This window comes from Formica exsecta, unplaced genomic scaffold, assembly GCF_003651465.1.
Source record: "Formica exsecta isolate Colony F162 unplaced genomic scaffold, ASM365146v1 scaffold353, whole genome shotgun sequence".
Classification (NCBI taxonomy): Eukaryota; Metazoa; Arthropoda; class Insecta; order Hymenoptera; family Formicidae; genus Formica; species Formica exsecta.
The window spans coordinates 204,170-224,746 of NW_021850780.1; the positions used below are offsets into that span (position 1 = coordinate 204,170).

General features: G+C 34.8%; 3 protein-coding genes across 6 annotated transcripts in view; all 3 read left to right on the forward strand.

Annotated features, from left to right (window-relative positions):
* The first annotated feature begins 613 nt into the window (after positions 1-613).
* Positions 614-6,910, forward strand: LOC115238658 (cathepsin L). Its single transcript, XM_029812657.1, has 7 exons — positions 614-769; positions 3,749-3,868; positions 4,316-4,468; positions 4,558-4,755; positions 5,040-5,245; positions 5,324-5,475; positions 5,670-6,910. The coding sequence occupies exons 2-7, from the start codon at positions 3,770-3,772 to the stop codon at positions 5,879-5,881; spliced, it is 1,020 nt and encodes a 339-aa protein (XP_029668517.1). The 5' UTR covers positions 614-769; positions 3,749-3,769; the 3' UTR covers positions 5,882-6,910.
* A 574-nt stretch (positions 6,911-7,484) lies between these two features.
* LOC115238659 (probable GDP-L-fucose synthase) lies at positions 7,485-10,677 on the forward strand. Its single transcript, XM_029812658.1, has 6 exons — positions 7,485-8,040; positions 8,119-8,233; positions 8,330-8,458; positions 8,543-8,756; positions 8,834-8,971; positions 9,206-10,677. The coding sequence occupies exons 1-6, from the start codon at positions 7,916-7,918 to the stop codon at positions 9,439-9,441; spliced, it is 957 nt and encodes a 318-aa protein (XP_029668518.1). The 5' UTR covers positions 7,485-7,915; the 3' UTR covers positions 9,442-10,677.
* Positions 10,678-12,437: 1,760 nt separating this feature from the next.
* The window catches only part of LOC115238655 (sn1-specific diacylglycerol lipase alpha), a 45,458-nt gene continuing 37,318 nt past the window's right edge, over positions 12,438-20,577 (forward strand). For 3 of the 4 annotated variants that reach the window (XM_029812654.1, XM_029812651.1, XM_029812653.1), the window contains exons 1-2: positions 12,438-12,934; positions 15,543-16,125. In XM_029812654.1, coding sequence (XP_029668514.1) covers positions 16,031-16,125 — 95 coding nt within the window. In that variant the 5' untranslated portion in view covers positions 12,438-12,934; positions 15,543-16,030. Of the gene's footprint in view, positions 12,935-15,542; positions 16,126-20,021; positions 20,445-20,577 lie in introns of those variants that run through there. The other variant, XM_029812652.1, reaches the window with a different exon arrangement.

Consider the following 20,577-nt stretch of genomic DNA (forward strand, 5'->3'; position numbering starts at 1 on the left):
ATAATATAAATATATCTTTTTTTTCTTTATATGTGAGAAGAAAATATATAATGTACAACGAGCCTCTCAAACGCCGAAATAAATTGATCGACTCAACCTTTTTTAAATTTCTTAATTTTAATCAGACATACACACAGAGTTATATGATTTGATACTAAAATTAAGAAATTTACGAAAGTGGAGTTATTAATTTTGTTTTCTGAAAAGCTAAAATAATGCGTCATGGCTTCTGTCATTGTTCGATTTATCGTCCAAAAACGACGCAAAAAGATAGGGAATTAATCGTAAAGTGGCTTTGATCGCGAGTTTATCGTTTCCGCCTTTGAAAAAGAGCCATTCTGCGTATAGCTTCCCCTCGAGACGATTACAAATCTGGGTTACTTGATATTCGTTTATCGCGGGCACATGACTCGGGCGTAACATCGTATAATCATGCGTATATGATACATACACATGCTGATACATCAATCTTGTTTTCACAAAGGGTGTAAAAGGTCATCCGGGACGACTCGTCCCGCGCGTTGGAATTCGATGAATAAACAAACTGCGATCGACCATCAATGAATCACGTAGTCTACGGCTGTTACGGCCGTTGAAAAACGATGACGTTTCAGCTTGGGACAGAGAGTGGGGATGACTCGGGAGGTATACAAACAAAAGATCGACGCGAAATTATCGCCAGTCGTCGTCGCTCGCTCGTCGCAGGTGGTTGATCCTCGCAACTCGCGCTAATCTAATCGTTTCTTTTCGTTAGAGAGAGAACAGTCTGGTGAGTACATATCTACGGGGTAATTATTCGCGAGTTTCGAAATTGAATAATGCGTAGATTGATTCCTAGAGAGAAAAAAGAAAGAGATCGAAGCGTAAAGTTACTAAACCGAATATAAACTTGGTTTTTCGCATTCCTTGTTCTTCTAAAGCTTTGATATATCTATACGTTTCGTCTCTTGCATACAGGACGTGATCTATTTAGGTTTGTATAACCGTGCGAAGCATCTGTTTCGAGAGAAAGCAACCTATTATGTATTTGATTCATAAAACACAATAATGGGACGTTCGACTGTCAAATGCGCGTAAGATCCGGTTTTTCTATACGTGTGTATCTTTTATGCGTCTGAATAAACGGAGCAATTTCATAATCTGATGGTGTAGATTTTACTATTAGGCTTTGTTTGGGTTAATCGAGCGTCCTCGACGCATCTGTCACGGTGCACGCGAATATATCTAGATACGATGTTATCGATGAAAAAGTGCCAAACTCGAAGCAACGGGATCATTTGTCATTCTCGCAATTTTTCTGTCCTTCATACAAAATGTAGAACAGGAGGAAGGTTATAATTAGTTAAAGAATTCAAATTAGAAAACCGATAGTCAACACGGCTCGTATGCCAATCATATGACACGTGTTTTTTTTTTGCTCCCTATATAACATTGTCATTGCTGCCAATCCAACGATTCTATTTTCTGTATCGTCGGTCTTTGTTTAAATTAATTATCGTACATTCAATTGTTGGGAACAAAAACCAAACGATGTCGTGATGGAGACGTATATTTACAATCTGTCTAATGTAGAACAGGAGGAAGGTTATAATTAGTTAAAGAATTCAAATTAGAAAACCGATAGTCAACACGGTTCGTATGACACGTGTTTTTTTTTGCTCCCTATATAACATTGTCATTGCTGCCAATCCAACGATTCTATTTTCTGTATCGTCGGTCTTTGTTTAAATTAATTATCGTACATTCAATTGTTGGGAACAAAAACCAAACGATGTCGTGATGGAGACGTATATTTACAATCTGTCTATATCACGTGATCGTCTCAATAAAATCGCATGTCATGAAAAATATAAAAAAACCTATCTAGTGCGTAGTTAGATTATAATACTTTTTCTTTTTTAACATCTCGAAACGCGCAGTATTTACAATCACGTGATTTCGTCAACCGGAAAGATAACGTTTGATATTATATACATATGTATATATATTCACACACACAATACATCTTTCATTTGTAAGAAATCGAATTAAATTAAGCGATACCTTAAAAGTACTGTAGAGATTACAAATATATGACTATATAATTTTGAACGTACAGAAACAGCAGATAACTCAGATAGCACACAAAGACCAAAAGACATCTTAAAAATGTGTAAAGGATAATGAGACTCTTTCAAATGTTTTTTAGAACGTCTTTTGTATTGTCTGGGAAAAGAACAGCAGATGCCATCGTGCGTTTAGACAATGGCAGTGTAATATACATGTATTTTATTTTGTCTTACAAAATCATCTCTCTCTCGTAAGAGATCTAAAATTTCAGAAATATCTTATTAATATTTCGTGACGAATATCCTTCTTGATGTTAATTATTTTCTTGGAATGTCATATATAACTTCCGAATTTGGGTCATCAAAAATTTTAGAATTTATATATTTGAAACGTAAAGGATTCTCATTATCTGCTTGCTATTCATTGGCAGCTGTAACATTGTTTTAATCTGAAATTTTACTTCTTAACAGAATGAATAAATTGCGTCTCGGTAAAAAATGTTCGAAGAACCGATAAAGTCCGAAATTTACGCAACAGAAACAGAGAAAGATAAGAGACCTTGTATGACCATGGAATGAAAAAAATCTTCCGGGACATACTACTCGTCCGTACCCGGAAATGTTATAGTTTGACACACGAGTCGGGCTCATTTTTCGATATCCCGATAAATCCGTTATCTCCACGTGCGTCTTTCGTGGGGGAAAAACCTGACATTAGGTCGGAGCGAGGCGATTATTACTGTTAGCATTGTCTCCGCGCTAGGTTTATCTCTCGGTGTATCTGTTGCGAGAAATATGCGTCATCCGCTGCATTATTAAAACCGCAATCATATTCATGGGATAATTGACGTCGCTTGAACGATCACTTGTCCTTCGGAGGATAAAGAAAATAAAATAGTAGATAGAGCGCAATCTTAATCGTGATTTTCATTTCATTGGCACATACGTACACATATTGCTCGCAACGTTACAATAAATGCATTCATTTTTTCGGTTTTTATTCATTCATTATCAGAAAAAAATGAAGCTGCTTTTCTCTCCGATGTAAAAAGATACGACTTCATACGGGGCGATAACCGCGATATGCAAAAATGAACGACAATCAGACTGACGTAATGCTTCTCACAAATGTTACGCGTTATTTTTGAAATTTTAGTCACGCATGATGCACGGAATAAAATTCTTGTTAAATAAAGGCCAATATTAATAGGGTTTGCTGTTTATCTAATGTATCTTTATTTATCAATAACTTAATGTTTACAGTATTGAAAGCGATGTAAACTGTATCTCGAAAATTCTTATCTCTAACGTTGACTGCCATGTGACTACATGGATGATCATATTGTTCTACACACTGAGACCATGTGGTCCACCTGTGGATCATGAGTATTCAAGTTTCTGAAATGTGTGATCCAGCTGTTGATCTCTATCTTTTTCCGATATTACTGTACAAACTGAACATATTTCCAAGTAATGGAATAGTCAGCTATTCAATTTCTGTTTGGCAATCAACATGTTAAGATATATAACTGTAATAATATAAAATTTGAGAGTTTGTTTAATAATATCGAATAAGCTATTAACTTAGACGATTGTCATGAAATTTTCATATATTTATATTCGATCTTTATATAATTTCTGAAAAACAAGTTTTTTATATTAAGTTGGAGTTTAATATTTTAAAAAATTTATCTTTTTAGGTAAATTGTTGAAGAGTAATCATGAAGAGTGTTGTGGCTCTGTTGTTGCTGGCAGTAGTTGCCACAGGGCAAGCTATCTCCTTTAACAAAATTCTAGATGCGGAATGGTTTATTTTTAAGGTATAAGATCATTGCATTTACAATGATTGCATCTTGCATTATATTTATTTCCTCTATATCCAATTACTAGTTCTATAAATAGTAACAGGATATAGATGTTGTTCATAATATATCAATTACAGATTATTTTTTATTTCTTGAATCATATTTCCCTTCTGTAGAATGTTTGCTTAGCAAATATTATCTAAACCAATACTGCTAGAGTAAAACAGAGCTATAGAATGATTCAAGATGTGATTACTATAAAGAGACTCGTTTGAATAGAAAATTGTGAATATTACAGGCAAAAATAAAGCAAAGTTAATATTTTACAGCAAGCGCACGCGTTCTCTTCTTGAATAAAAAACGAATTTATTGCAAGATGTATTAAAACTTGAGATATTTCTACTAATTATTCGAATTACTGAAAAATAATAAATATTAATTATATTTGTTATTATTTCTCAGACACATCATAAAAAAGTTTACAAATCCCCGATTGAAGAGGGATATAGAATGAAAATTTTCTTGGATAACAAGCGCAAAATTGTTGAACACAATCGCAGATATGAGATGAAGGAAGTTAACTACAAACTAGGAATGAACAAATATGGAGATATGGTGAGTTCTGGAAAGTGAATTGTATGATTAATTGTATGATTAAAAAATTAGGATGAGCAATTTTCTGAGAAATACATATTTTCTTATAGTTACATCATGAAGTGGTCAATACTTTGAATGGCTTCAACAAGTCTGTGAGTGTTAGCGAAGTGTTACAGTCTCCGGGAGCAACATTCATTGAGCCAGCTAATGTTGAGTTACCAACAGAAGTCGATTGGAGAAAAGAAGGCGCTGTCACTGAAGTTAAGGATCAGGAACAATGTGGATCCTGCTGGGCATTTTCTTCAGTAAGCCTGTTTCAATACCTTTTCGATGTTGATATCTCAATTCAACTTTAAACAATGTCAATATTTTCTAATATATTAGAACTGATATTTGATATTTAAATCTGATATTTGATATTTAAATTTGTTAAAATTGATATTTAAACCCATATTCAAGTAGCATAATTATTTAATATATTTTAAATGGTTTTAATGTTTTTAAGTTTTTTTTATGTGTGCAGTTCTTAATCTTTTTTTGATAGTTTTGTCATTATAAAGGATTATCTATTGTGTTCTCTTTCTTGCAGACCGGAGCTTTGGAAGGACAGCATTTTAGACGAACTGGTGTTTTGATATCATTGAGCGAACAAAATTTGGTCGATTGTTCCAGCAAATATGGCAACAATGGATGCAACGGTGGTTTGATGGATAATGCTTTCCGATATGTAAAGGATAATAGAGGCCTTGATACTGAAAAGAGTTATCCATACGAAGCGGAGAATGACAGATGCAGGTGTGTGTGTATTAATTATGCGTGACGGAAACGTTTGTTCGTAGAATCTGATGACTTATTACATTCCTGAAATTACAGATACAATCCGAGAAACAGCGGCGCTTCCGACGTCGGCTTTGTGGACGTTCCAGAAGGAAATGAGAACAAATTGAAAGCTGCGGTTGCCACCATAGGTCCGGTCTCGGTTGCCATTGATGCCTCTCGCGAGTCTTTCCATCTTTATAGTGAAGGTACATGTTATTCATATAATCAATATTGAATATATATATATATAATAAAAAACGTAAAATTTTATCTGGCAATAAGTTCACTATTTATATATAAAATTTATTTATATATTATAAAAAAATCATGGATTTATTTGTAATCTATTCCTTGCTTTGAATTTTTTTCTTTTTTGCTTCAAATTGTTCACAATTTTCAGGAGTTTATTACGATCCTGAATGTAGTCAAGAAAATTTGGATCATGGTGTCCTGGTTGTTGGTTATGGCACAGATTCGGAAACTGATGAGGATTATTGGCTGGTGAAGAACAGTTGGGGTGAAACATGGGGCGAGAAAGGTTACATTAAGATGGCCAGGAATAAGGATAATCACTGTGGTATAGCGAGCAGTGCCAGTTACCCTCTCGTTTAACGCTTGATACTAGTTAGCAAGCAACATTTTTTCAGCCTGTTGTAATCTGCTTGAAACATGATAGATGTACTTAGGGGCCTAATAAAGTTTCGAAATTTTTATAAAAAGTTCTCAGAGAAAAGTTCTAAAGTACTTCTTATACAGCAATCTCGTCAAAATCACATTTGTGGCTCGAATGTGAATTTTGGCACTTCTATGACCAATACTCATTTCTTCTTGCGAGCTATGAAAAAAAACAAAACTGGTATTACAAAAAATCAGGAATTTATTGACAATTTCATATTTTTTTCTTTAGGTCCCTATATAAATAATTACTTTGAATATGTATAGAAAAGGTTGAAGCTCAAAAATAGTGATTTGCCATTCACATCGCCTTTTTGTTTTTTATTATTAGATTTAGCAACAATGGCGTTACTGTAAGTTGTATTTAATACGCGTATACTAGTACTTGAAATTATATATTATTACCTAGGATATTCTAAGAAAAAAAAATCCTATTTTATTTCTCCAGCTGAAATATATAGCTCATATATAAGTGCCGAATTTATGTATAATTAAGTTGACTAGAAAGTTTTGTTGCAATTATACATTTATCTATGATGATAATTCATGGTTAAGGAATTGTTTATTAAGCAAATCGATCTCTATTTTTTAAATGGAAATAAGTAAAATAAAGAAGTTCTTATAATAGCCACCATTCTTTACCTTTCGACTTTTTGTGAATAATATGTTGTTAATGCGACCTAATAATGCGCGTCGCAAAAGAAACAATTGCAACAAGTTTTCTTTTTTCATTTCAAGAAATTACACTAGTGTGATCTGTGTTTGATTATGGTAATTTTTTGTTTGCGATATCTATAAGCTGTTTGGTTTTAATGTTCAAAGAATGTTATAAGTATAATTCAAAGAATGGCAGTCCATTGTGAATCTATGTGTATATGTATAAAACAGTTATTTTTATATCTACTGTAGCAACAAAAACATTTGATATACTTACTTGATACAGAATTACAATATTACATGATTTTATCGATATAAAGTTGTTTTTTTTTTTAAATATACAAATGGAAAAACATGATGCAACTTTGGCAACAATGTCGATTTAACTTTTGTCACAAAATACTTTGGCTATTGTTTGCTGAAACAATGATTGATTGTCAAGTTATCGCAATCGAACGTTGTTTATGTTCAATACAGCAGTATTGCGACAATTTCCGAGTAGTCAATGTAATTATACTAAACCAGGAAAAACTGTTTTCTCTTTGTGCGATAATATTATCAGTCATTATGTTGGACTTCCTTAAGTTAATATTATTTTTACTCGAAGTCCAACTGATTAATCGCCTCAATTCGTTTTTTTTTTTTTTTTTTTTTTTTATTTTTTTTTTTTTTTTTTTTTTTTTTTTAATCGTTTCTTATCTCATTTTTATTTATACTTTATAATTCAATCGATAACATATACTAGAACAAATAATGTAACGAGAAAAAGTCGCGAAAATATAATTTTAATGTATTATATGCAATATGTAAAAACATACTTCTTATATCTAATATTTTGTTAAAATACGATTTTTAACATATATAAGCTCTTTCAATCTCATCATTCTTATTAATATATTATCTTAATATCATTAATTTCATTCGCGATTTTTTATCAAAAGGTAATGCATATGTTTTAAATATTAAATTTCGTATTTTCCGCGTGTGTTGAATTGACTCATGCGTGATAAATATAACGACAATCGATCATTTACATTACGTGACTAGCCGGAAATTTATCTAGCTATATTTTGCGCGCGTTTTTATTATCAATTGATAATAAATAGTAAATAATAGATAATAGATAATAAATTCGATAGATAGCACTTGCACCTTCTTGCACGGATGTCGAGAGATTCTAAACATCTAATCGGCATGCTTGCGGCTTCTGTCAACATTTGTGTTTATGTTCACTTGCATTTTTAATTAATTTTTGTCTTCTGTAAATATAATACATATCCTGCCACAAAGAGTCGCTCTTGCTCTTGACACAACATGAAGATCATCCTCGTAACTGGAGGTTCGGGACTTGTTGGCAAAGCTATTCAAAGTGTCATCAAACATGACAGGAGAGAGGACGAGAAATGGATATTTGTTGGGTCCAAAGATGCGGATTTGTGGTGAGTTAAATCGTTAACAAACGATGTGAATTATAACTTTTATGTAATTCCTAACCTAATTAAATGGTCTTTTCACAGCGATAAGGAGAGCACTCGTAGGTTATTCGATCAGCACAAACCGACACACATTATTCATCTAGCTGCCATGGTCGGCGGGCTTTTTCATAATATGTCACACAATTTGGACTTTTTGGTAAATATTTCAAAAGAATTGGTGTCATTCATATTATAATTGTATTTAGATGTATGTCTTGTCACATGATCTTAACACTAAATTTTATCTTTGCAGCGGAATAATATACACATGAACGACAACGTTCTCCACACTGCTCACGAGCATAATGTTGCCAAGGTTGTTTCGTGCCTTTCTACTTGTATATTTCCAGATAAGACGACTTATCCAATCGATGAAACCATGGTAATGATATCAAATATATTGAATATGCTTGTTATAATAAATACATGTAAAAATAACTAATATATATATAAATATATTTTCTAGGTTCACAATGGACCGCCACATCCCTCGAATTATGGTTACAGTTATGCCAAACGGCTTATAGATATCGCAAACAGAGGTTATCATGACCAGCATGGCAGACTGTACACCAGTGTAATTCCTTGCAATGTCTTTGGTCCTTATGACAATTTCCATCCCAGTGCAAGTCATGTTATACCTGGTTTAATGCGAAGACTTTATGACTTGTGCAAAGATGGTACGTAATCAAACCTTGTATATATATATATATATATATGATTTGAATTTATTATTAAGCTAATATCTTTTTATCAGGAAATACAGAGAATAAAGTATTTTCTGTGCTGGGCTCTGGCAAGCCTTTAAGGCAATTTATTTATAGCATAGACTTAGCAAAATTAATAATTTGGGTCTTGCGAGAATATGATTCTGTGGAACCAATTATATTGTCAGGTAATTATTTATGCAGATATAGTCAGAATTTTGACTTCTTAATATTTTCTAATGATAGAACTAATAATCTTTTTTATATAATTTTCCAATGAATATATTGAATAAATCATAATTTTCTATCTGAATGATTTTATTATTATTAGAAAATATTTCGATGTCGCAGATATTGATTCTATTGCAGAATGTATGAGTTTATTGCCAGGTAAGTTATGAGAAAAAAATGATTATTTTCAGTGGACGAGGCGCAAGAGAAATCAATAGCGCAAGTAGCCGAAACTTTAGTGGAAGCTTTCAATTTCAAGGGTAAGATGATGTATGATACGTCAGCGGCAGACGGTCAATATAAGAAAACGGCGAGTAACGCTAAATTACGAAGGTATTTACCCGATTTTCAATTTACACCTTTTGAACAAGCGATTAAAGAGACCGTTGATTGGTATATAAAAAACTACGATCGTGCGAGGAATTAAGATAGTTGGACCAGCTCTGCTCAGATGTCGTAAATGCTTTTATTCCCACGAATAACATTTCCGATTCGAACTTGTATTTAGATTCACAATATCAGAATTGTTGAGTTCAAAAGGACTGACTGTCATGAGTCTGATAAGTTGGATAACTTAACAGTTATTCGTTTATCGTTGCCATTATCAATTGTATTAAGGTGTCTATTGAGTTTTGTTACAACAATTGTATGTACATTTAATTCTAATATTTTAAAATATGTACAAATTCCAATTATATAGTTTACTAGAATCTATAGTTACTGCTAAGCAATACAAACGTTTTATTTGTTAGAAATGGTGAAAGATGGAATTAGAAATATACGAAAATACGGGTATCGATCGTATAACTTTGTCATATTGTAAAGGACTATATTTTTGGAATAAACGATTTTCTCGCAAAACGTTTTATTCATTGCTGAGATCAAAACGTTTTGTACGGCCATTGACCTTTACAACAGACGAGCTCAATCGACATCGGCGAGTATTTTCAGGCCGTTAAATAAACATTGACGATATTTTTATTGATCTGGAAATTTAAGTTCCTGCGCGCACACTAAAGATAGATCCAGGCGAGCACCTGCATTTATTTTTGCTCGCGCGTAGCACTCCGGTGAAATATATTTTAGGTCAGTTCGTCCATAAATTTGACTGATGGATCGCTTTATGATGTCTATTGACCATTACGTCGTGGAAACGGAAACCTAATTTCGCAAATGCGCGTCATAAGTACAAAGTCACTTCGCTAAATTAGAAATTAGTCATGTCGAGAATTTTCTTTAATCCTTAATATATTTGATACGCATACGTTTTACGTATATTTTATTACACTAACTTTTAAGAATACTCTAAATTTGATGTCAATTTTCACTCAATGAAAATGAACTACGGCAAATTAGATACATGTATAGGGACGCAAATAAAAAATGAAAGCTTCCTATTTATCTAATTCCAAATGTTCCTTAGTAAATTTTCGATTTGAGATTTAATCTTTAATAAAAAACCAAATGTCTTCAAACATTGAATAATAGCAATGATATATTTTTCGACGTTTCCGCTAAAGAAAATTCGACCTTAAATTTTCTCACTAAAATTCGACGCATTGTTTGTGAGTCGTACACATATATATAATATAAACGAAGAGCTATTTTACATTCTTAATTACTCTATTATCTTGAATTGGAGAACTCGAATAAAAGACAATATTTATTTACTTGTAAATTATTCGTCCTGGTGACATCCGTCGTAAAGTACAAACCCGGTTAACGCAAGAAAGAATTTTAATTAGTCGAATACATCAGTACAATCAGCGCGAGAGAATAATGGACTGGGAAATAAAAAATTGGTTGGTTGAGGGGAAAAAAGGTCACCGATAATCTCTTGACAGTAGTGGCACCGCCGTCGTCGCGATCGATTCGGCCAAAGATAACCACGTGTACGCCTTATCGGAATATGACTCCGACCGGCGCGATATAAGAGGGTGGTGCGTTTCCCTTGAGAGAAATAAATCACTGTTTTTCTCTCTCTCTCTCTCTCTCTCTCTCTCTCTCTCTCTCTCTCTCTCTTTCGCTCTCTTTTTTTTCCCCCGAAACACAGTCACTCGTTCTAGCGGTCTCCGAGATCGAATCAATCGATCTCGAGCTTTTTTATGCAGAATTAATCAGATCGCGCGATTAAATTGCAGTCGATTCCTCTAATGAAAATTTGAAGGTTCGCTATTCGCCGCTCGTTAATTTTCGATAAGTCGAATTAGAATTCTGCGAAGGTATAGACGTGCATTGGGAATTGAGTGATAAGAATGATAGCTTTTTATCTATTTGTGTTCCTAAAGAAAACAATCCCCTTGGATTTTCTTGGTTGAATCTCCTCTCTTTAATTATTCTCGCTTTTATTTCAATACAATTATGTAATTCGATTTTTTTTTCATCCACGTCTGTTTCGTGAAAGATTTTAAAAATCATATAAATATTAAAATGGTATATTTTCTTGCAAAATTAAACGTACAATCATCGCATACAATTATCCTTTGCAGGATCTTTCGTGAATATATGCGTGCGCGCGCAATAAATTTAAATAATGCTATTATCAATGAGTAACAATTCTCCAAGATCCACGTGTCTCTCATAAGCCACGCGATAAGATAAGGGGATGCTGAGACGGAAGCGTCCGGGTTTATGCGTGCCTACGTTTTCCGTTAGCGATCGCGTGCGATTGTGCGTAATCGCATCCTAGCTACTCGGTCACAAAGACTGTGAGATAGCGGTTTTCCCTGGAAAAAGTCTACATATAAATAGCTATATATAAAGCTGGGTTGTTGCAGGGAAAGTCTCTCCAAGAATTCTGTAAGAGGATCGATAAGAATGATCAGATTTCAATCAGAATGGAAGGTTAAAGCTTCTCGGTCATTGAGAGGACTTTCAATGAGGAAACGTTCTCTGATAAGACATTCCTTGATAATAAAATAGAGATGACAAAGAGAGAAAATTTTCCTCAAATGTTATTGCGTAACAATAATAATTCATCGTAATATCATTAAATTTTTTTATTTATACATCGCTAAACTTTATATTTTGATATTGACATTAAAATAATCGGTCTACTCTTTCCTACATCTCTTCCCTTTCTCACTTCCGGGAAAAGGAATTAAGAATCGCTTAACCACGATAGTAAACTACTTAATCTGTCGGTCGACCTGCAAAATACATGTCGCGACAGACGCGAAAATAAATCGGATAAAAAAAAAGAGAAAGGGAGAAAGAAGAGGAACACGGAACAAACATTCCCCGGGGGATTAGGGGGAGGGGGGGAAGGGGTGCGTGCGATGCAACGGCGCCCGGCGTCGGGACGAACGCAGGCGCGCCACGTAGGAAGACGTTCGACGTTCGGTCGCGTTCCAGGAGCGGGGGAGGGGGAGAGGGCTCGCCTCGGGTGACACCTCGGGGGCCGGCGCGGGTTCAGTCAGTCGCGTTCGGGGTGGCTCGGCTCGGCTCGTCGCGTCACGCTACGCTACGCTTCTCGCCGGTCAAGGAGATGCGCTCCTCTCGCGGTGGTGGCGCGGACGCTGCGTCGTCGTGATACGCGCTCTCGGCACGTGGTCGTTGACAGTGTGAAGTTTCCGCGAGTGGGTGTGCGCGATTCGAAGATAGGGGACATGACGTCGACGACGCGCGAGCTTCCGGGCCGACCCCGGTAGCGGTCGTTTCGTCGCGAAGTTAGGGAGAGAAGAAGGAACGTTGCTCTCTCTCTTCGTTAAATCGAGGACACGCGTGCGTTCTCTCGTGAGGAAAACAAGTTGAAAACGAAACGAATAAAGGGACACGTAGGGAGCGTAGATAAAAGGAGACGCATCCTTCCTTTTCGAGAGGATAAGGAAAGGATAAAGCGTCCGGTGATCGGCCGTGACACGCCGGCCGACGAACCGACGCCGAGGGTCGCCGCCAACGCGGCGAATCCGTCGTCCACGGTAAGCGCGCGCCCCCGAAACGCGATCCTCGCGAGAGCGAAAATCGGAGTTCGGATTAAAAGCAATTATCATCGATCTTGAGACACCGAAATCGGGAGTCCTGCTGGTAAGAAGGAAAGGATGAAAGGATATTATATCGCTCGTAAAAAGAATAATGCACATAACCTATTTATGTAAATCGAACGTTATTCGATTAGCGTGCATTGTAAAATAAATGTATAAAATTACATGAATATGTGTAATAATAGGTATAAAATTATACAAATAATGGAAATGTTATAGATTTGTAATCCGTCGTGTAATTTTACATATTTTTCCCAATATTTTTTATGCTAATTTTTTTTTCATTTAATTCTCATGGTGATTGCGTGAATTTGGCCGATGTAATTATTTGAAAAATCTCATCAAGCTTTAATTTTATCGCAGTTAAGTTCGGATGATTAAAAGTTGGATCTTAGAAATCTCATTAATTTACAATCGTCACGGTTAAATATCGTAGACGTAAAGTCCAGCTTTATTTCAACGGTACATTGGATCACGGTAATACGTGCATAATTTTAATTGTAAGTACAAAGCATTACAAATTTTAAACAAAAAGATTAAAATGGTCTCGTTCTTTTCAAAGCGATCGTCGATTGTGATTTTTTCAGATCGGGTCTTTTGGGAGATAAATGATCCATATCTCGCAAGAATCCATCGTATCTCAAAGTCCGAATTACGCCATTGTCAAGATAAACGGTCATATAATAGCAATTTGCAACAATAAGTATAACATTGGAGAGAGAGAGAAAGAGAGAAAGAAAGAGCGAAGATAAGTTTGCCGGTCTATAATTCATGCGTGTTCGCACGGAGAGGACCGTTCGCCGACAAATGTTAATTTGATTAGACGATATTGATTATTCGCGCACGCAGAATTAACATTGGCTTGAAGAATTAACGGTATTTTTACGTGATATGTGATCGACGATGATATATTATTTTAAATTTTCTTTCGCGCGAGGTTGATAACGTTCATATTTTGTTTTTAATGTCTCGGTAATAGCCGTAATTATTCCACACATTCCGCATCCCCTTTTTCGCAATATATGCAATATCTAGAGTGAATAATTAAAATTTTCCGTTTTTCAACGCATTCGTTTTTATTCGTGCTGACTGTGTTGTAACTTTCTTGAACTTCAAATTGTGTTGCAAAAATGAGAACAGCAAAGAGAAGTGAATTTTCGTGGACTATTGACATTGTCATTGTGTGCGAGTTTCGTAACTTTACTGTCGTCTCGACAACTTTCGCAACCGGAGTCTTTCGTTTTATAATATCACAAAATAATTGTGATTTATATTTTATTACAATATCTTGTTTTGAATATGCGTCCAATTTTATCATCGTACTTGACTTTATTCTGAATTTTTCTTTGTGATTACATCGTAAAGATTGTCGTCCCTTATACGTGTATGGCATTTTGTTACGCTTTACAAATGCGATTCATAAAAAGCTGATCGTAAACTGTGCGAAGAATCTCGAATGTACGTAATGCATTTTCGCGATTTTTACGGTATACATAGAGTTTCTTTCGCACAATTCAAAGTTGCTACACAGATTCAGAGATACTTAACTTTTTAAGCGTGACTCGACTTCTTTAAGGAACGGCGAACGAAAACTTTCTGTCTCTCCTCTATTTTACTTCGGCGAAAAGCTCGGGCAATTTAATTCGCCATTTCACGGTTGAAATAACGATCGAGTTTTTTCGTTTGCCGCTATTTCAACGTTGTTTCCGAATGATTTTGTTGATGACAAAACGCGTATCGCGAGCGGATATATTTTCCGACGATACAATGTGGGGCAAAAAGACTGATTACAAACGATTTAAACATTAAAGTTTTCTCATTATTCAACAACAATGTAATTTTTTTCATGAATCTGCGTTATTCGAGAAAGTAGAGGCATAAAACAGAGGCATAAAGTATTTCAATACTTGAGTGAAAAATGTTTGAACTTTTAATTTTCATTAAATCGAAAGGTCATTCCTGAAAACCGATTATATGGATACCATTTTTAACTGTCTGATACATAAAAAAATATTGCAAATAATAAATTTTTCTGATAAATTTAAAATCTATATATTTGATTTAAAAACAACATTAAAATAATCTTTAAACTGTGTATAAATTCCGCTATAAAGTGGAATTTATAAAGTTTAAAGATTATTTTAATGTTTTTATATTATTTTATAGATAATAATTTGCACGAGTTGCCTGTTTTTAATTTTATATCCCGATGTATATATCCTGATATATACATATTTTTTATGTGTTATGTTATGTTGTGTTATTTTTTCAAATATGTATGTACACGTGTGTTTTCTATATTACGACGATACGTAAAGTTATAAATAGAATTTTATCGCGAATTATACGCGAAGCACACACATTTATGGTCGTGCAATATTGATTTGAGAAAAAAAATTGTCTCGGAGGACGATCTTTTCATTTAAAGGATAAGAATCTCCGTCGTTTCTCGCGAAATTACAACGAAACGATATAAAGGTGTCTCAAAATCGATTTCGCACCCTAGTGTCATCCAAGTATATGAGATTCGATTTTCCTTTTTCAGAGACTTTTCGAGGAACGCCGAAGGACATCCGTGCCGTGTAGAGCCGGCCCTCATTTCGTCGATTGGTCTCATTGTCGTCTTGCAATCGGTGATATTATTGATATGAATAGAGAGCAGTGATACCGCTCGACGATTATCGCGACCGAGCGGCGCGATGCGACGTCGCGTCGCTCATCGGTGCGCGTTCGGTGACAGCCAAGAGGAAGGTGTCGTCGTCATCGTCGACACATCGTTTGCCGATCAAGGATGGACAGCGCAAAGCAAAGCGATAACAAGGGTCACCGTCATTGTCAGTGCGTACGTCGGCGCGCCGCGCGACGCCGACGTCGGCGTCGTCGGCTGCCGTCGTCGATCACTTGCCACGATCGTCGGACAAATCGGGCGACGACCATTCGCGCGGTGATTCGCGTGTGAGGTGGACTCGCGGTCGCCGGCTTATTGGATGGAAGACGACGACGACGAAGGCGGCGACGACGACGCGACGAGAGATGCCTGGTATCGTGGTATTCCGACGACGCTGGAGCGTCGGCAGCGACGACCTCGTCGTGCCCGGCGCTTTCCTATTCATCCTGCATCTTATATGGTGAGTAGACTGATATTATAGTGAAAAACAAAGTAAAAATCTGGAATCCGCTCCGGTGAGACACGAAGAATTGTAAGGATAATAATCTGAGTCAAGTTTTTCTCATTTTGAGATATTCTTATACATTTTTTTGTTGTAATCATTGTGAATACGGTACAATAAGATACTCAAAGATTGCTTGTCACAAAAACTGACTTACATCACTTCGTCGTCCAATTTTTCTACATAGAGATAAAAAAAAGAATGAAAAAATTTTTCAACATGAAATTTAATATTGTTAGCATGCGGATACATACAAGTATCCACATGTATAAATGCAAGATTATTAAGATTGCTGATCAACTTTTATTTAAGAAAATAAATTGCGGAAATTGCATTGAATATATTTTGAATCAAAACATAATTCTTGAAAGGCTGCGGCAAATAGAAAAATTTTTATTGCTTTCTTGAAAAAATCGAAAAAACATTCTAACTAAAAAATATATTCACGATACGTTTGACTATTCATAATACGCCATTCTCCAACTGTAGTAATGTTTACATAATTAAAATACTTTGTATCTATTGTTATCAATTCAAATTTATTCGATAAATCAGTTGCGCGTATTCGTGGGCGTATTAAATCGCATATGTTGAAGCAAATTTACTTTATATAACTTTGAGTAAATTTTGAGAATATCATATTCAATCACTAACGCATGTGTGTAATTTACTAAAACTTTTAATCACAAAATTATTATTTACATAATTATTAATTTGAATATATCGTTTTGAGATGCTATCACATACAGCCAAATTCTGAACTTTTTAATAATAGATTCTTCGTTAGATAATATTAAAGACTAATGTAGAATTAGAGAAATTTTCGAGAAAGGCTATCCTTTTATGCGAGACATTTTGCTGTTTAACGCTAATAAACTTTTTCTTTAAAATTCAAATCTTGTAAGTAAAAGTTATTTGCATTTAGGCGAAGAGACTTTTTAATTATTCCCTGTTGAAAATTTAGAAAGGAATTCTTTACTATTAATTATTTAACCAATTAAAATCTTCCTGATATATTCATAAAATACTGGATTTCATTTGCTAAATTTATCGAGAGTCTTACAAGTCTAATTATGAATCTTATCACGTCTTACGTTAACGAGTGCTATTACTAGGATAGCATATACTTCGTCTTCGATGTCTTCTCGAATTCGACCTATATATTCGATTTTACGTGCGCCAATTAGGGGAACTCCCTCGCGAATTCCGTTCAATTCGTTTCCATTCCGAACTGTTAATTGATTGCGCGATACATATCGCAAACGTGCATTCGATTAACGAACTGCAACATCATGTGCGATCGATAGATGAAGTTGCTGATCTCTTTCTGAAATATGTATTCAGGCAGAATCTAAAGTAGGAAATCCAAGAGAGAGAAAAAAGAGAGGAAGATACACGCACATCTTCCACGCGATATATTTCCACAACGATCTTTATATCTCGAGCTAAATCTCTTTTAAATTTAAAGTCGAGAGAAAATTGAATAAAAAATAAATATTTACTTTATTTGCTTTATTTTAATTGAAACCAGAAGCGTTTTGTCAGTCTATGACTCGAAAATGTCTTCGTATTTTTGCTACAAAGAAATCAATTCGAGATTGAAATCAGGAAATCCGTCGTGTGAGTTTTGCCCTTCCTCTCTTTTATCAGATGTATCCCTTGGTAGTTCCATGGTATATCGAAAGCATCTTAAATTCGGAAGCTGGCTTATCGGCAGTATTCTCAATTCCTTCAAAATCATTCGACTATACGCGCGCGAATTCGCGTTGATCGATGTGAAAGTTTAAGTTTCTTATATACATATGTATATATTTGGCATTCTCCCGATTAAGCACACATCCGAGATTGCGCTTGAGATGATTTGAGCGAAAATAGTGATACACCGCATAAACGAGGGATTATTTTCAAGAGTGTGAGCGCGGCCTTGATTATTCTCGGAACGGGGTATTGGTTTGTTATTTTCAGAGTTTGTTGTGTGCAAACGCTATGCGGATTAAAAAGATCACTTCGCGGCTCTTCTGTCATTCTCAAGTCAACTCGATGTATCGGAACATTTCTCACGAACATTTTTCACTATGTGTACTCCTTAATCCGAGTGTAGAGATAGAAATCGTAATTGATGGCTGATAGATTTTACTGCTATAAGATAAAAACTGCAATCGATCGAAATTGCAGTCAATAAATATCAATGTTTTACATTCGATAATATACATGGATATAAATGGATCGCGAATGTCAAGAAATGATAAATGAAGGAATCATATAAAGATATTTTACTCTATAGGTATATGTCAGTTACAATATTAGTTAAAATATTAACATTGATTTATGATTAATATATAGTAAGACATGAAGAATTAAAAGAACAGAAAAATATGATCTGTTTACATGAATCTTGTGAGTATAACGCGAGATATATCAGATTTTTTTTTTATGCATTTTCTATACGATGCGGGCCAGTTATTGTTTTTCAAGAAAAGTCGGTCGCGCGAAAACACTTTTCCCGTGTATTATTAGCGATGATCGAGAATCTCTCGCGTGGGACATACGATGTCGTTGTTTAGAACATTTTGAGGTCGTTTGCAAATTATAGCGGCAATAATTTTTATTCTTTTTTGTATTATCATTATAACTTCTCCAAATTTTTAAAAATTTTGTTAATTAAATTTTTTCACGCGTTACTTGTGACGGTCTTAAATCGCGCCTGTACATATTTCGATAATTTTTTAAGAATTTTACGATGAATAAATGGATCCAGCTATAGGGGAGCAAGAAAATTTGGCGATCGTCTATTCTCGTTTTTGCCAACCGCGTTATCGCTTTCGGCATATCACGACCGACAAGTTTCTCGTTAAAGGCATCAAGCAACATCGCAGATGCTTGTTATGATTAAGTCGTAATTTAAGTCGTAATTTTCGGTTTCAAAATATACTGAATTCATTGCAAATAAATATTTCCCGTTGCCTTTTCATCGGCTTTCGAGTAGCAGTTTCGCGTTTCCGTGTTTCCAAGTTAATTCTAATTTGTAGGAATATTTTCATCAAACTGTTAATGTAACTTATAAACGCGATTAATTACAAACGCGAGCTCGATTTGGTCTAATGTTAAATTTCGTTATCTGTTTAGGCAAAACCGTATTTTTCTTGCATTTATAAAAAAATAATTCATCTTTATTTTGTATGCAAGATATATATTTTTCCATTCCTTTCTTTCTCTCCTTTTTTTCCGTATTTAAATTTTAAAATTTACTAAAAATGTTATATGAAGATTATAGTTTTAAAGCTTTTATAATATAAAATATATAATATTAAATTTGATAGAAAAAAATAATTTTGTGTTCACAATAAGTTGTATATGTCCGCGGTTGTTCATTCGGTCTCTAGTTATGTTACGATAACGTTTTAACCGCGAAATAAGCGCGTTGTTGTGGCATACACGTTATTTAAAATGTATAGAAAATTAAATTGGAAATATTTTTTTAACTTCTTGCATTATAAAGTAAATAATTTTAGTGCCTTAGAAATATATATTCAAATACCATTTTTCTAATGTTTATCTAAAATATTTCTTACAAACTTTTTACTTGTTTGTTAAAATATCTATTTTTATTTTATTTTATTTTTTTGTTTGTTTGCTGCATAATTGTCATTATTTCTCTTCATAAATAATTTTAAATATATATGTTTATTATTTTATTTAAAAGAAAAACTAAAAAGAATAATCAAACTGAACAAAATTGCTTGTAAAATATTCTTTCCGTTTGATATTTTGTAGCACGTTTGGCATCCTTTTGGGCAAAATTATTAACTTTTAATCTAATAATAGTTTAGAGTTAGGGATAGTGCCTTTATACTATATATAATAATAAAAAACATTAAAATCCAAAGAAAATTAAAAAGCACGAATTTTAATATTTTTGTTTTTCTATGTAAGACAGATTTCGCGTTTCGCGGCCGCGTGACTTCATTCCACGTTCCTACGTTTCAACGCGGCCGGCCGGTCAGCTGATCGGTCCGGTTCGTCTGCCTTTTTCAGTTTACATTCCCCGCACTTTGGTCGATCGCTCGTGACGCGCTCGTCTTGTTCGCGTGCATCTTTGTGGCGCCTCGCGTCGCGTCGTGCGTGCGTTGTGCGTGCTCGCTTGCGTACGTAGGTTATGTCGTCATCATCGTCGTTCGCAGGATGCCGAGCCTAATTGCATTCGGCAGACGATGGAGTATCGCCAGCGACGATTTCCTGTTTCCCGGCGCCCTTCTGTTCTGCGTCCATCTGCTAGAGTGAGTGATTTCTTTTTTTTTCCGCGGGAAAAAAATATGTCATAAACATACTTCGCTTGGACAACGTTCGTTCGAATCGAGTATTAGAAGAGGTGTTAAAAAAGCTCGTTCGAAAATTTCACGCGCGAAACGA